Consider the following 17,812-nt stretch of genomic DNA (forward strand, 5'->3'; position numbering starts at 1 on the left):
CCTGTGTGGTTGCTGTGTGTGTCGGTACGTGTGTGTCGACATGTATGAGGACGATATTGGTGTGGAGGCGGAGCAATTGCCAAATATGCAGATGTCACCCCCCAGGGGGTCGACACCAGAATGGATGCCTTTATTTGTGGAATTACGTGATAGTCTCACTTCACTTAAACAGTCGGTTGAGGACATGAGGCGGCCGGACAATCAATTAATGCCTGTCCAGGCGCCCCAAACACCGTCAGGGGCTGTAAAACGCCCTTTGCCTCAGTCGGTCGACACAGATCCAGACACAGGCACTGATTCCAGTGACGACGGTGGAAATTCAAACGTATTTTCCAGTAGGGCCACACGTTATATGATTTTGGCAATGAAGGAGACGTTAAATTTAGCTGATACTACAGATACCGTAAAACAGGGTATTATGTATGGTGTGAAAAAACTACCAACAGTTTTTCCTGAATCAGAAGAGTTAAATGACGTGTGTGATGAAGCGTGGGTTGCCCCTGATAAAAAGTTGATAATTTCAAAGAAGTTATTGGCATTATACCCTTTCCCGCCAGAGGTTAGGGCGCGCTGGGAAACACCCCCTAAGGTGGACAAGGCGCTAACACGATTATCTAAACAAGTGGCGTTACCCTCTCCTGAGACGGCCGCACTTAAGGATCCATCAGATAGGAGGATGGAAGGTATCCAAAAGAGTATATACACACATGCAGGTGTTATACTACGACCAGCTATAGCAACTGCCTGGATGTGCAGTGCTGGAGTAGTTTGGTCAGAATCCCTGATTGAAAATATTGATACCCTAGATAGGGACAATGTTTTGCTGTCGTTAGAACAAATAAAGGATGCATTTATCTATATGCGTGATGCACAGAGAGATATCTGCACACTGGCATCACGAGTAAGTGCTATGTCCATTTCAGCCAGAAGAGCATTATGGACACGACAGTGGACAGGCGATGCGGATTCAAAACGTCATATGGAAGTTTTGCCGTATAAAGGGGAGGAGTTATTTGGAGTCGGTCTATCAGACTTGGTGGCCACGGCTACTGCCGGGAAATCCACATTTTTACCTCAAGTCACTCCCCAACAGAAAAAGGCACCGACCTTTCAACCGCAGCCTTTTCGCTCCTACAAAAATAAGAGAGCAAAGGGCTTGTCGTACCTGCCACGAGGCAGAGGCAGAGGGAAGAGACACCAACAGGCAGCTCCTTCCCAGGAACAGAAGCCCTCCCCGGCTCCTGCAAAAACCTCAGCATGACGCTGGGGCCTCTCTAGCGGACTCGGGGACAGTGGGCGGCCGTCTCAAAAATTACAGCGCGCAGTGGGCTCACTCGCAGGTAGACCCCTGGATCCTGCAGATAATATCTCAGGGGTACAGGTTGGAATTAGAGACAGATCCTCCTCATCGTTTCCTGAAGTCTGCTTTACCAACCGTCTCCTCCGAAAGGGAGACGGTTTTGGAGGCCATTCACAAGCTGTACTCTCAGCAGGTGATAGTCAAAGTACCCCTCTTACAACAAGGGAGGGGGTATTATTCCACTCTATTTGTGGTACCGAAGCCGGATGGCTCGGTAAGACCTATTTTAAATCTGAAGTCCTTGAACCTCTACATAAAAAAGTTCAAGTTCAAGATGGAGTCACTCAGAGCAGTGATAGCGAACCTGGAAGAAGGGGACTTTATGGTATCCTTGGACATCAAGGATGCGTATCTCCACGTTCCGATTTACCCCGCACACCAGGGGTACCTCAGGTTCGTTGTTCAAAACTGTCACTATCAGTTTCAGACGCTGCCGTTCGGATTGTCCACGGCACCTCGGGTCTTTACCAAGGTAATGGCCGAGATGATGATTCTTCTTCGAAGAAAAGGCGTATTAGTTATCCCATACTTGGACGATCTCCTAATAAGGGCAAGGTCCAGAGAACAGCTGGAGACAAGATTAGCACTATCTCAAGAGGTGCTAAGACAACACGGGTGGATTCTGAATATTCCAAAATCCCAATTAATCCCGTCAACTCGTCTGCTGTTCCTAGGAATGATTCTGGACACGGTTCAGAAAAAGGTTTTCCTTCCCGAGGAAAAAGCAAAGGAGTTATCCGACCTGGTCAGGAACCTCCTAAAACCAGGAAAGGTGTCAGTGCATCAATGCACAAGAGTCCTGGGGAAAATGGTGGCTTCTTACGAAGCAATTCCATTCGGCAGATTCCATGCAAGAATTTTCCAAAGGGATCTGTTGGACAAATGGTCAGGGTCACATCTTCAGATGCACCTGCGAATAACCCTGTCACCAAAGACAAGGGTGTCTCTTCTGTGGTGGTTGCAGAAGGCTCACCTATTAGAAGGCCGCAGATTCGGCATTCAGGATTGGATCTTGGTGACCACGGACGCCAGCCTGAGAGGCTGGGGAGCAGTCACACAAGGAAGAAACTTCCAGGGAGTATGGACGAGCCTGGAAAAGTCTCTTCACATAAACATTCTGGAACTAAGAGCAATCTACAATGCTCTAAGCCAGGCGGAACCTCTCCTGCAAGGAAAGCCGGTGTTGATTCAGTCGGACAACATCACGGCGGTCGCCCATGTAAACAGACAGGGCGGCACAAGAAGCAGGAGTGCAATGGCAGAAGCTGCCAAGATTCTTCGCTGGGCGGAGAATCACGTGATAGCACTGTCAGCAGTGTTCATCCCGGGCGTGGACAACTGGGAAGCAGACTTCCTCAGCAGACACGATCTTCATCCGGGAGAGTGGGGTCTACATCCAGAGGTCTTCCACATGTTAATAGACCGTTGGGAAAGACCAATTGTAGACATGATGGCGTCTCGCCTCAACAAGAAACTGGACAAATATTGCGCCAGGTCAAGAGATCCACAGGCAATAGCTGTGGACGCGCTGGTAACTCCTTGGGTGTACCAGTCAGTATATGTGTTTCCTCCTCTGCCGCTCATACCAAAGGTATTGAAGATTATACGGCAAAGAGGAGTAAGAACAATACTAGTGGTTCCGGATTGGCCGAGAAGGACTTGGTACCCGGAACTTCAAGAAATGCTCACGGACGAACCGTGGCCTCTACCTCTGAGAAGGGACCTGCTCCAACAGGGTCCCTGTCTCTTTCAAGACTTACCGCGGCTGCGTTTGACGGCATGGCGGTTGAACGCCAGATCCTAAAAGGGAAAGGCATTCCAGAAGAAGTCATTCCTACCTTGATTAAGGCAAGGAAGGAAGTCACCGTGAAACATTATCACCGCATTTGGCGAAAATATGTCGCGTGGTGCGAGGATCGGAGTGTTCCGACGGAGGAATTTCAACTGGGTCGTTTCCTACATTTCCTGCAATCAGGATTGTCTATGGGTCTCAAATTGGGATCTATTAAGGTTCAAATTTCGGCCCTGTCAATATTCTTCCAAAAAGAATTGGCCTCAGTCCCTGAGGTCCAGACTTTTGTCAAAGGAGTACTGCATATACAGCCTCCTGTGGTGCCTCCGGTGGCACCGTGGGATCTAAATGTAGTTTTAGATTTCCTCAAATCCCATTGGTTTGAACCATTGAAAAAGGTGGATTTGAAATATCTCACATGGAAAGTGACTATGTTACTGGCCCTGGCTTCTGCCAGGAGAGTATCTGAATTGGCGGCTTTATCTTATAAAAGCCCTTATCTAATTTTCCATTCGGATAGGGCAGAACTGCGGACTCGTCCGCATTTTCTTCCTAAAGTGGTGTCAGCATTTCACCTGAACCAACCTATTGTGGTGCCTGCGGCCACTAGCGACTTGGAGGACTCCAAGTTGTTGGACGTTGTCAGAGCCTTAAAAATATACATTTCAAGGACGGCTGGAGTCAGAAAATCTGACTCGCTGTTTATACTGTATGCACCCAACAAGTTGGGAGCACCTGCTTCTAAGCAGTCGATTGCTCGTTGGATTTGTAGCACAATTCAACTTGCACATTCTGTGGCAGGCCTGCCACAGCCTAAATCTGTTAAGGCCCATTCCACAAGGAAGGTGGGCTCATCTTGGGCGGCTGCCCGAGGGGTCTCGGCATTACAACTCTGCCGAGCAGCTACGTGGTCGGGGGAAAACACGTTTGTAAAATTCTACAAATTTGATACCCTGGCAAAAGAGGACTTGGAATTCTCTCATTCGGTGCTGCAGAGTCATCCGCACTCTCCCGCCCGTTTGGGAGCTTTGGTATAATCCCCATGGTCCTTTCAGGAACCCCAGCATCCACAAGGACGATAGAGAAAATAAGAATTTACTTACCGATAATTCTATTTCTCGGAGTCCGTAGTGGATGCTGGGCGCCCATCCCAAGTGCGGATTATCTGCAATACTTGTACATAGTTATTGTTAACTAATTAGGGTTATTGTTTAAGGAGCCATCTTTAAGAGGCTCTTTCTGTTATCATACTGTTAACTGGGTTTAGATCACAAGTTGTACGGTGTGATTGGTGTGGCTGGTATGAGTCTTACCCGGGATTCAAAATGCCTCCCTTATTGTGTATGCTCGTCCGGGCACAGTACCTAACTGGAGTCTGGAGGAGGGTCATAGGGGGAGGAGCCAGTGCACACCACCTGACCTAGTAAAGCTTTACTTTTTTGTGCCCTGTCTCCTGCGGAGCCGCTATTCCCCATGGTCCTTTCAGGAACCCCAGCATCCACTACGGACTCCGAGAAATAGAATTATCGGTAAGTAAATTCTTATTTTTTGGACACACATCTTAGGGACTACGTTTTGGAACTCCCATCATATACCAGTGATACAACTGATGTCCTCAGAAAGATCAGTGATATACATTTGGAAGAAACACATCTCCTCATGAGCCTTGATGTTGAGGCGTTATATACAAGCATCAAACATGACCTTGGCATCTAAGCGGTAGTATCAACAACCTCTTCTACACCCAGGTAAGAGGAACAGCGATGGGGCAGCTTGTGCCCCGATGTACGCCAACCTCTTCCTGGGCTGGTGGGAGAGGGAGTTTGTATTTTCTTCTGATCTTGGAACCCAAGCACTGCAGGACCTGGTCAGTACCTGGATGGGGAACCACCAGGGAATACTAGGTACGTAGGTATTTTACTCTCCAGCAGTTAAAACACTTTGGAACCCAGTGCATTAACCTGGTCACAGGTTACAGCATTTATCAGATTACAGGTATACTACCGATTTTCCGGGAAATCCTCGGTTCCAGTGCCGTGCCGGATTATCGATTTTGCCGGATTAACGGTGGGAATCTAATTTTGCACCTTCAGAACATTTCTAAAGCAATAAATAGTAAAATATATGCTACAGTATATTAATTAATGAATAAACACAATAGTGTATGCAAAACTGTTTATAGGCAAAACAGGGATCAGGCTCAGGCTGTGTGTTCGGCCCATGTGGACGCCATAACAGCCCCACTGATGCTTGCTGTGTCACCTGCAGTGTCCGTGGAAGTTGTACCCACTGACACTTGCGCGTATTGCGTGTTACGCCCATGCACAGAAAATGTTCCAGATTAAAGGATGTCCCTAACCCCCTTTAATCCGGACAAATCAAAATTGACCGGATTAAAAGAGGTTCCGGATCATCGGTTGCCAGAAAATCGGTGGTGTACCTGTATATCGGACTCGAGGTAGTGACCTCACTCATATAAAAATCCGATCATAGAGGATCTGTATGATTTATCTTTGTGAATGAGGTTTTATTTATTTTCGCTCACTTAAATCATTATTCTGCCCATAACAGGTACATTAGTACACGTGAACACCCATGTTCTTTAATTATTGATGCCAGCTCTCGTCTTCTCTTAAAGTATACATTAATAAAAGTTATGTCTTAATAATTTCATCATTTCCCCAAAAAATTTCAAGTTTTCAAGTGTGCCCAGGAAAAGGCTTATAGTTGCTTTTTTTTGGTCCTTTGTTCTCTTTAAAGGACCATACTTTGTTGTTTCATAGTTGTCATAACTATTTTCCGGGAGCACCACCAACCGTTTCCTGAATGTATCATTCTAGTAGGCTTTCATGTTGGTTTAACGATAATACTTCTAATTCATTGTAAAATAATTGTTATATTCTGTGCAGATTTATTTCTTTTTGTGTCCTGTTATTAAACAGGGGAAGCAGCCTGTGGTGTCCTGTTATTTTATTATTATTATTATTATTATTATTATTATAATACAGGAGGAGCATTCTGTGGTGTCCTGATATTATTATTATACAGGAGGAGCAGCCAGTGGTGTCCTGTTGTTATTGTTATTATTATTATTATTATTATTATTATTATTATTATTATTATTATTATTATACAAGGGGAGCAACCTGTGGTGTCCTGTTATTTTATTATTATTGTTATTATTATTATTATTATTATTATTATTATTATTATTATACAGGAGGAGCATTCTGTGGTGTCCTGTTATTATTATTATTATACAGGAGGAGCAGCCAGTGGTGTCCTGTTATTATTATTATTATTATTATTATTATTATTATTATTATTATTATACAGGGGGAGCAACCTGTGGTGTCCTGTTGTTGTTATTATTATACAGGGGGAGCAGCCTGTAGTGTCCTGTTGTTGTTGTTATTATTATTCAGGGGGAGTAGCTTTTGGTGTCCTCTTATTAGTATTATTATTATTATTATTATTATTATAATACAGGGAAACAGCCTGTGGTGTCCTATTGTTGTTATTATTATTATTTTACAGGGGAAGCAGCCTGTGGTGTCTTGTTGTTGTTATTATTATTATACAGGGGAAGCAGCCTGTGGTGTCTTGTTGTTGTTATTTTTATACAGAGGGAGCAGCCTGTGGTGTCTTGTTGTTGTTGTTATATTATTATTATTATTATTATTATTATTATTATTATACAGGGGGAACAGTCTCTGGTGTTCTGTTATTATTATTATTATTATTATTATTCAGGGGGAGCAGCCTTTGGTGTCCTGTTATTATTATAATACATGAGTAGCAGCCTTTGGTGTCCTGTTATTATTATAATACAAGAGGAGCAGCCTGTGGAATCCAGTCATTATTATTATTATACAGGAGGGGCAGCCTGTGGAACCCAGTTATTAATATTATTATTATTATTATTATTATTATTATTATTATTATACAGAGGGAGCAGTAGCATTTGGTGTCCTGTAATTATTATTATTATTATACAGGAGAAGCCGCTTGTGGTTTCCTGTTATTATTATACAGGGTAAGTAGCCTGTGGTGTCCTGTTATTATTATTATTGTACGGGAGGAGCAATCTGTGGTGTCCTGTTAATAAAGACATGTTATTATTTTTATACTGGGGCGCATCCTTTAGTGTCGTTATTATTATTATTATTATTATTATTATTATTATTATTATTATTATATGTAATTGTGGGGATTGAAAATATTGCTTAAATTCTAGGATATATTAAAGCAGAGACCATAATATCCCTGGCATGTGTAACAGATGATAATTGGAGCAGTATGAAGCAAATGTATATCACACACCTTGGAATGTCACAGTGATATCACTTATACCTATAGTAATAATACAGGAACTTGACTGGGGAGGTGAGGAGATATGGGAGTTTTACAGTGACATCACTTATATCTATATTAATAATACAGGGACTTGACTGGTAAGGTGATGAGATCTGGGAGTGTCACAGTGACATCACTTATATCTATAGTAATAAGACAGGGACAGGACTGGGGAGGTGAGAGGGTCTGGGATAGTCACTCTGACGTTATATATATATATATATATATATATACATAAATAATACAGGGACATGACTGGGGAGGTGAGGGTATCTGGGAGCATCACAGTGACATCAATTATATTATTATATGTCTGGTAGTGTCACTTTGACATCACTTATATCTATAGTATTAATACAGAGACATGAATGGGGAGGTGAGGGGATCTGGGAATGTCACAGTGACATCACTTAAATCAATAGTAGTAATACAGGGACATGACTGGGGAGGTGAGGGGGACCAGGTAGTGTCACAGTGACATCACTTATACCTATAGAAATAATACAGGGACATGACTGGGGAGTTGAGGGGATCTGGTAGCATAACAGTGACATCACATATCTATAGTAATAATACAGGAACATGACTGGGGAGGTGAGGGGATCTATGAGTGTCACTGTGATATCACCTATATCTATAGTAATAATACAGGGACATGACTGGTGAGGAGAGCTGGTCTAAGAGCATGATAGTGACATCACTTATATCTATAATAATAATATTATGACATGACTGGGGAGGTGCACGTATCTGGGAGTGTCACAGTGACGTCACTTATATCTATAGGAATAATACAGGGACATGACCGGGGAGGTGTGGGTATCTGGGAGTTTTTACAGAGATATTGATGTCTTCTCCATTTCGCAGGGTTACACAGTAGTGAAGAAGACATTCTGTAAGTATGAGACACCCAGCAGCCGTCCTCCTGTGTCAGGAGGACTAAGCAGGACATAGAGCCCCATCACAGTGCATCCACCTCACTCACTGATACATGAGAGACACAGTGACCAGAAGATCCTGGAACTCACCAACAAGATCATTCAGCTCCTGATAGGAGAGGTGACTGCTGGGAATGGAACATTATACAGTAACTCCAGGGGACGTGCCTGGGTGATGACTGGAGAGGTGACTGCCGGGAATGGGACATTATACAGTAACACCGGGGGGTGTCTGGGTGATGACTGGAGAGGTGACTGCTGGGAATGGGGCATTATTCAGTAACACCGGGGGACGTGTCTGGGTGATGACTGGAGAGGTGACTGCTGGGAATGGGGCATTATACAGTAACACCAGGGAATGTGTCTGGGTGATGACGGGAGAGGTGACTGCTGGGAATGGGACATTATACAGTAACACCGGGGGGTGTCTGGGTGATGACTGGAGAGGTGACTGCTGGGAATGCGGCATTATACAGTAACTCCAGGGGACGTGTCTGGGTGATGACTGGAGAGGTGACTGCCGGGAATGGGACATTATACGGTAACACCAGGGTATGTGTCTGGGTGATGACTGGAGATGGGACTGCTGGGAATGGGACATTATACAGTAACACCAGGGGATGTGTCTGGGTGATGACAGGAGAGGTGACGGCTGGGAATGGGACATTATACAGTAACACCAGGGGATGTGTCTGGGTGATGACTGGAGAGGTGACTGCTGGGAATGGGACATTATACAGTAACACCAGGGGATGTGTCTGGGTGATGACTGGAGAGGTGACTGCTGGGAATGAGGCATTATACAGTACCACCAGGGGATGTGTCTGGGTGATGACTGGAGAGGTGACTGCTGGGAATGGGGCATTATACAGTAACACCAGGGGGACGTGTCTGGGTGATGACTGTATCACTGTGTGTGTGTCAGGTGTCTATAAGGTGTCAGGATGTCACTGTCTATGTCTTCATGCAGGAGGGGGAGTATATGGAAGAACACAGGGGTCTATACAAGGACGTGATGATGGAGAATCACTGGCCCCTCACATCACTCGGTAAGAGGAGACTGTCCTGTATTGTACAGGGGAGAGCAGGTATGGGGGCCCCTATATACACACATCATCTGATAATCACATATATACACTCAGTCACTGTGTGTCTCCTACAGATGGGCCCAGTAACAGTGATACCCCAGAGAGATGTCCCCATCCTCTGTATTCCCAGGATTGTACAGAGGAGAATCACAGGATCCCACAGGAGGATCAGGTAGGTGGGATTTAGGGTCTCCCCAATATACCAAAGTGACCATCACTATATGATCTGTAGAGGAGCTGTGTGTCTTATACACTGATATTATACTGTTTCACCTCAGTCTAGTCTGACTGTATGCAAATGTCATTATAATGTTTTTTGTTTTTTTTAGGTAGAACGTCTGTCTGATATTAAAATAGAAGATATAGAGGGAGAAGAAGAGACGTATGTGACTGATATAAAGGCAGAAGATATAGAGGGAGAAGAAGAGACGTATGTGACTGATATAAAGGCAGAAGATACAGAGGGAGAAGAAGAGACGTATGTGACTGATATAAAGGCAGAAGATACAGAGAGAGAAGAAGAGATGTATGTGACTGATATAAAGGCAGAAGATGTAGAGGGAGAAGAAGAGACATATGTAACTGATATAAAGGCAGAAGATGTAGAGGGAGAAGAAGAGACGTATGTGACTGATATAAAGGCAGCAGATATAGAGGGAGAAGAAGAGACGTATGTGACTGATATGAAGGCAGAAGATATAGAGGGAGAAGAAGAGACATATGTGACTGATATAAAGGCAGAAGATATAGAGGGAGAAGAAGAGACGTATGTGAGGGGTGATCAGCAGTGTAAGGAGGAGGAAATCCCTACATATATCAGCACAGGTGAGTAATAAACACTTATTACAGAAAAGAGTCACATATTCTCCTTGCTCAGTCACTACAACAATCTCTTATCCTACACCCTCTGTCAGTACAAACTAATGAGGAATATGTATTTTCCCAGTGGGGAAGTCAGAAGCCATCAGCCCCTATTATACTCCTGCTCTCCACCTCACATCATGTCAATGTGTGTGTTACCAGCCCAGAGATCTGACCAGTCTCCTCCTCACACTCTCTGGTGTATCTCATACATCAGGAGACATCAGCCCCTATTATACTCCTGCTCTCCTCCTCACATCATGTCACTGTGTGTTACCAGCCATAGATCTGACCAGTCTCTTCCCCACACTCTCTGGTGTATCTTATACATCAGGAGCCATCAGACCCTATTATACTCCTCCTCACATCATGTCACTGTGTGTTACCAGCCCAGAGATCTGACCAGTCTCCTCCCCACACTCTCTGGTGTATCTCATACATCAGGAGACATCAGCCCCTATTATACTCCTGCTCTCCCCTCACATCATGTCACTGTGTGTCACCAGCAGCCATACTGTGTGCTAGCAGTACATCAGCCTGTGGTATTACATGCCCTGAGAGTGTCACTATTAGCACACGCCGGTCTGTATATAAACCACTGTTCTCTTACGTTCTAGAGGATGCTCTACTGAGCTTCTTTAGTAAAAAAGTTTTTAGAGTTTGTTTTATTACAGGGAGGCTGCTGGCAACATCCTCCCTGCAAGGAGGGACTGATTGGGGGAGCAGTGTCCGCCCTGCGGGGTCTGAGCCACTATCTCCGCTGACTGGACACTGAGATCCAGAGGGGATAGATCGCTGCCAGCCGCAGGGGAACGCTCACCCCAGCAGCATGCCGCCAACCCCTTGCAGAGCTGAAGAGTCATCGGCCCCTGGCAAGCGTGGAGCCGATGTGAAGATGGCGGCAACAGGGTAGGGAGCGTAGTGGCTCCCTTCAAGATCTCCGGTTCACGACGGTACCTGGAGTACAGTGGGGAGGGGGGACGAGTCTTCTCACAGCAGTGCGGCTGCAAAGGGGTGGAGAGAGTATGTTTACATGGAAAGGCAAGGCTGCAGGGGTTGTGGTATAATTACATTGGCTTTTAAGCCTATATTAACAGGGTTGCTTTTTAATGCAGTTGGTTACAGGTTGTAGACTTTAAATGTGTGTTATAACCTGACCTGTGATTATTAGTGTAAGCATGGCATGGGGGCCATTTTAACCATGCTTCCTGTTCAATCCTGTTTGGGATCAGATTTCATATAATACTGGCCACGTGCACTGCACTTGCCCAGATATATATATATATATATATATATATATATATATATATATATATATATATATATACACATATATATAGACACTCCTTAGTACTATTTTACTGAGTCGTGCAAGTTGTCTGTCTTTGTATATTGTATTGTCTGTCTGCATAATGAGTAAGGCACCAGCAAAAACTAAAAAGCAGTTTCACTGCAATGTCTGTAAGAGTGTGTTACCGGAAGGGTCTACCACATGTACAGTATGTTTTGTAATTTCAGCTACTAATACGATTTCCGCTCCGGTTTCAAAGCCGGTTTCATTTCCGAACCCTCCATGGGCTATGCTAACAGATGTCATGGCTGGGTTGCAATCAGAATTGCCCACCGCTCGACAAGTGCAGGAAGCGGCAAGATCTGAGTCTAGGGTGAGACCGCCATAACTACCGGAGGGGTCTCAGCCTTGCCAAAGGTCCAAGTCCATTTTGGATAGAAGGGAAAAATTGAATTTGTCTTATGATTTACCAGTTTCTGCTATGTTGCATTCTGATGATTCTATGCCTGACCTCACTGCGCAAGATGACGGTGAGGAGGGCGTGGTGGACCAGCAGTCAGATACTGAAGATTTTGACAGCCCAGACATTGATAATCTCATCAGAGCGGTACGTCAGTCTCTGAAGTTTACAGAAACTGAGGAGCCTCTGACAAATGATGAAGTCATCTTTACTAAACGACAGAGATCTCCAATGTGTTTTCCTGTTTCAGAATCTCTTAATAAGATGGTTAAACAGGGTTTTCTACACCTCGCAGATTTAAGTCCAGTTACCCGTTTCCAGAGTCTGTGACATCTACATGGGAGAATTCGCCATTGGTGGATTCGTCTGTGTCAAAAGTTACGAAGAAATTAACCATACCAGTACCAACTGTTACTACGCTTAAAGACCCTTCAGACCGTGAAATAGAAGCTATGCTAAAATCCATGTATATAGCAGCAGGAGTGTTGCTTAGACCTGGGTTGGTTGGCATTTAGGTAACTAAGGCGCTAATGGTATGGATAACAGAACTCAAGTTTGCCTTACATGACGATCACCTTATACTTCTCGCTGACCAAATCTGTGAAGCTGCTGAGTATCTATGTACAGCTTCTACTGACGTCTGTCAGCTCACTTCTCGCCTTTCATCGTCGCTAGTTACAGCACGACGAGCACTCTGGCTGCGTTCTTGGCAAGCAGAGGCAGAGGTCAAATGAAGTATAGTGGTGTTACCTTATGGTGGTGAGAAGTTGTTTGGTCCTGAATTGGACAAATGGATTTCTGAGGCCACTGGAGGAAAGTCTGTTTTCCTACCATTGCCTCCAACAGTACCTAGACGGAAATACTCTGGCCTGGCGTTCAAATCCTTTAGACCTCAGCCCTTTCGAGGCCGAGGTAAAGGAACAGCCACGCCTGGTAGACGAGCACGTGGTTTCCAACAAACCAACACCAGTCGTCAGGATGCTAAGGTCACCGACAAGCCAGTGCTATAACGGGATCCCAGCCCATCTCAGATCTCCAATTGTGGGAGCACACCTTCAGACATTCCATTTGGTGTGGTTCCAGACATCCACAGATGGGTGGATCCGCAATTTAGTGTTAAAGGTTACAAAATAGAGTTCGACTGTCTCCCGCCACTGCGGTTTTTCAAGACAGGACTGCCTCTGTTGGACGACAAGAGGGCGGTTCTGCAAATTGCCATTCAGTCCCTGCTGGATTCAGCAATTTTGATTCCGGTCCCTGTACAACAACAAGGTCAGGGTTATTATTCCAGTCTGTTTGTGGTACCAAAGCCGGATGGCTCCGTCAGGCCAATATTGAACTTAAAGGGTCTCAATCAGTACGTCACTTACTACAGATTCAAGATGGAATCTCTGCGGTCAGTAATTGCAGGTTTAGAGCCAGAGGAATTCATGATTACGCAAGATTTTAAGGATGCGTACTTACACATTCCGATTTGGCCACCTCATCAGAGGTTGTTGCGTTTTGCAATACGGCAGAACCATAACCAGTTTCAGGCTCTACCGTTTGGCTTCTCGTCAGCTCTTTGGGTATTCACCAAAGTGATGTCTGTGATGATAGCTCATCTCAGATCCCTGGGAGTAATAATAGTTCCGTACTTGGACGATCTGCTCATCAAAGCTCCGTCTTAACAGATGCTCCTCCAACATGCGTTGCTAACATACAATGTACTAGTTCAGCACGGTTGTATTGTCAACTTCAAGAAATCACATCTAATTCCGTCTCAATGACTTCAATTCCTAGGTATGATTCTCGATACGGTAAATCTAAGAATTTACCTACCAGAACAGAAAGTACAGATTATTCGTCATCTGGTACAATTAGTGCTCAAGCCATGCACAGTCTCGGTACATTTGTGCATTCGCCTCTTAGGCACAATGGTGGCGCTTCAGTTCGGAAGATTCCACTCACGTCCTTTTCAACTGGATGTGCTCTCACAGTGGACATGATCTCTCAGTGTTACCTAAATGTATGCACAGGCGATGTTATATTACTGCACAGCCCATGTGACCTCTAGTAATCCCACATGATCTCTCAGTGTTACCTAAATGTATGCACAAGCGATGTTATATTACTGCACAGCCCATGTGACCTCTAGTAATCCCACATGATCTCTCAGTGTTACCTAAATGTATGCACAGGCGATGTTATATTACTGCACAGCCCATGTGACCTCTAGTAATCCCACATGATATCTCAGTGTTACCTAAATGTATGCACAGGCGATGTTATATTACTGCACAGCCCATGTCACCTCTAGTAATCCCACATGATCTCAGTGTTACCTAAATGTATGCACAGGCGATGTTATATTACTGCACTGCCCATGTCACCTCTAGTAATACCACATGATCTCAGTGTTACCTAAATGTATGCACAGGTTATGTTATATTACTGCACAGCACATGTCACCTCTAGTAATCCCACATGATCTCTCAGTGTTACCTAAATGTATGCACAGGCGATGTTATATTACTGCACAGCCCATGTCACCTCTAGTAATCCCACATGATCTCAGTGTTACCTAAATGTACGCACAGGCGATGTTATATTACTGCACAGCCCATGTCACCTCTAGTAATCCCACATGATCTCTCAGTGTTACCTAAATGTATGCACAGATGTTATATTACTGCACCGCCCATGTCACCTCTAGTAATCCCACATGATATCTCAGTGTTACCTAAATGTATGCACAGGCGATGTTATATTACTGCACAGCCCATGTCACCTCTAGTAATCCCACATGATCTCTCAGTGTTACCTAAATGTATGTACAGGCGATGTTATATTACTGCACAGCCCATGTCACCTCTAGTAATCCCACATGATCTCTCAGTGTTACCTAAATGTATGCACAGGCGATGTTATATTACTGCACAGCCCATGTCACCTCTAGTAATCCCACATGATCTCTCAGTGTTACCTAAATGTATGCACAGGCGATGTTATATTACTGCACAGCCCATGTCACCTCTAGTAATCCCACATGATCTCTCAGTGTTACCTAAATGTATGCACAGGCGATGTTATATTACTGCACAGCCCATGTCACCTCTAGTAATCCCACATGATCTCAGTGTTACCTAAATGTATGCACAGGCGATGTTATATTACTACACAGCCCATATCACCTCTAGTAATCCCACATGATCTCTCAGTGTTACCTAAATGTATGCACAGGCGATGTTATATTACTGCACAGCCCGTGTCACCTCTAGTAATCCCACATGATCTCTCAGTGTTACCTAAATGTATGCACAGGCGATGTTATATTACTGCACAGTCCATGTCACCTCTAGTAATCCCACATGATCTCAGTGTTACCTAAATGTATGCACATGCGATGTTATATTACTGCACAGCCCATGTCACCTCTTGTAATCCCACATGATCTCAGTGTTACCTAAATATATGCACAGGCAATGTTATATTACTGCACAGCCCATGTCACCTCTAGTAATCCCACATGATCTCTCAGTGTTACCTAAATGTATGCACAGGCGATGTTATATTACTACACAGCCCATGTCACCTCTAGTAATACCACAAGATCTCTCAGTGTTACCTAAATGTATGCACAGGTGATGTTATATTACTGCACAGCCCATGTCATCTCTAGTAATCCCACATGTTCTCTCAGTGTTACCTAAATGTATGCACAGGCGATGTTCTATTACTGCACAGCCCATGTCACCTCTAGTAATCCCACATGTTCTCACAGTGTAACCTAAATGTATGCACAGGCGATGTTATATTACTGCACAGCCCATGTCACCTCTAGTAATCCCACATGATCTCTCGGTGTTACCTAAATGTATGCACAGGCGATGTTATATTACTGCACAGCCCATGTCACCTCTAGTAATCCCACATGATCTCTCGGTGTTACCTAAATGTATGCACAGGTGATCTTATATTACTGCACAGCCCATGTCACCTCTAGTAACCTCAGATGATCTCAGTGTTACCTAAATGTTTGCACAGGCGATGTTATATTACTGCACAGCCCATGTCACCTCTAGTAATCCCACATGATCTCTCAGTGTTACCTAAATGTATGCACAGGCGATGTTATATTACTGCACAGTCCATGTCACCTCTAGTAATCCCACATGATCTCAGTGTTACCAAAATGTATGCACAGGCGATGTTATATTACTGCACAGCCCATATCACCTCTAGTAATCCCACATGATCTTTCAGTGTTACCTAAATGTATGCACAGGCAATGTTATATTACTGCACAGCCCATGTCACCTCTAGTAATCCCACATGATCTCTCAGTGTTACCTAAATGTATGCACAGGCAATGTTATATTACTGCACAGCCCATGTCACCTCTAGTAATCCCACATGATCTCTCAGTGTTACCTAAATGTATGCACAGGCGATGTTATAATACTGCACAGCCCATGTCACCTCTAGTAATCCCACATGATCTCAGTGTTACCTAAATGTACGCACAGGCGATGTTATATTACTGCACAGCCCATGTCACCTCTAGTAATCCCACATGATCTCTCAGTGTTACCTAAATGTATGCACAGATGTTATATTACTGCACCGCCCATGTCACCTCTAGTAATCCCACATGATATCTCAGTGTTACATAAATGTATGCACAGGCGATGTTATATTACTGCACAGCCCATGTCACCTCTAGTAATCTCACATGATCTCAGTGTTACCTAAATGTATGCACAGGCGATGTTATATTACTGCACAGTCCATGTCACCTCTAGTAATCCCACATGATCTGTCCGTGTTACCTAAATGTATGCACAGGCGATGTTATATTACTGCACAGCCCATGTCACCTCTAGTAATCCCACATGATCTCTCAGTGTTACCTAAATGTATGCACAGGCGATGTTATATTACTGCACAGCCCATGTCACCTCTAGTAATCCCACATGATCTCTCAGTGTTACCTAAATGTATGCACAGGCGGTGTTATATTACTGCACAGCCCATGTCACCTCTAGTAATCCCACATGATCTCTCAGTGTTACCTAAATGTATGCACAGGCGATGTTATATTACTGCACAGCCCATGTCACCTCTAGTAATCCCACATGATCTCTCAGTGTTACCTAAATGTATGCACAGGCGATGTTATATTACTGCACAGCCCATGTCACCTCTAGTAATCCCACATGATCTCAGTGTTACCTAAACGTATGCACAGGCGATGTTATATTACTGCACAGCCCATATCACCTCTAGTAATCCCACATGATCTCTCAGTGTTACCTAAATGTATGCACAGGCGATGTTATATTACTGCACAGCCCATGTCACCTATAGTAATCCCACATGATCTCAGTGTTACCTAAATGTATGCACAAGTGATGTTATATTACTGCACAGCCCATGTCACCTCTAGTAATACCACATGTTCTCTCAGTGTTACCTAAATGTATGCACAGGCGATGTTATATTACTGCACTGCCCATGTCACCTCTAGTAATACCACATGATCTCAGTGTTACCTAAATGTATGCACAGGTGATGTTATATTACTGCACAGCCCATGTCACCTCTAGTAATCCCACATAATCTCTCAGTGTTACCTAAATGTATGCACAGGCGATGTTATATTACTGCACAGCCCATGTCACCTC

At 44.2% G+C, this 17,812-nt stretch overlaps 1 protein-coding gene across 1 annotated transcript in view; it reads left to right on the forward strand.

Annotated features, from left to right (window-relative positions):
- The first annotated feature begins 8,378 nt into the window (after nucleotides 1-8,378).
- LOC134984769 (oocyte zinc finger protein XlCOF22-like) overlaps nucleotides 8,379-17,812 on the forward strand; it is a 201,958-nt gene continuing 192,524 nt past the window's right edge. Inside the window, exons 1-4 of the mRNA XM_063950263.1 lie at nucleotides 8,379-8,567; nucleotides 9,417-9,495; nucleotides 9,609-9,706; nucleotides 9,864-10,359. Coding sequence (XP_063806333.1) covers nucleotides 9,429-9,495; nucleotides 9,609-9,706; nucleotides 9,864-10,359 — 661 coding nt within the window. The 5' untranslated portion in view covers nucleotides 8,379-8,567; nucleotides 9,417-9,428. The remainder of the gene's footprint in view (nucleotides 8,568-9,416; nucleotides 9,496-9,608; nucleotides 9,707-9,863; nucleotides 10,360-17,812) is intronic.

This window comes from Pseudophryne corroboree (genome assembly GCF_028390025.1).
Source record: "Pseudophryne corroboree isolate aPseCor3 chromosome 3 unlocalized genomic scaffold, aPseCor3.hap2 SUPER_3_unloc_8, whole genome shotgun sequence".
Classification (NCBI taxonomy): Eukaryota; Metazoa; Chordata; class Amphibia; order Anura; family Myobatrachidae; genus Pseudophryne; species Pseudophryne corroboree.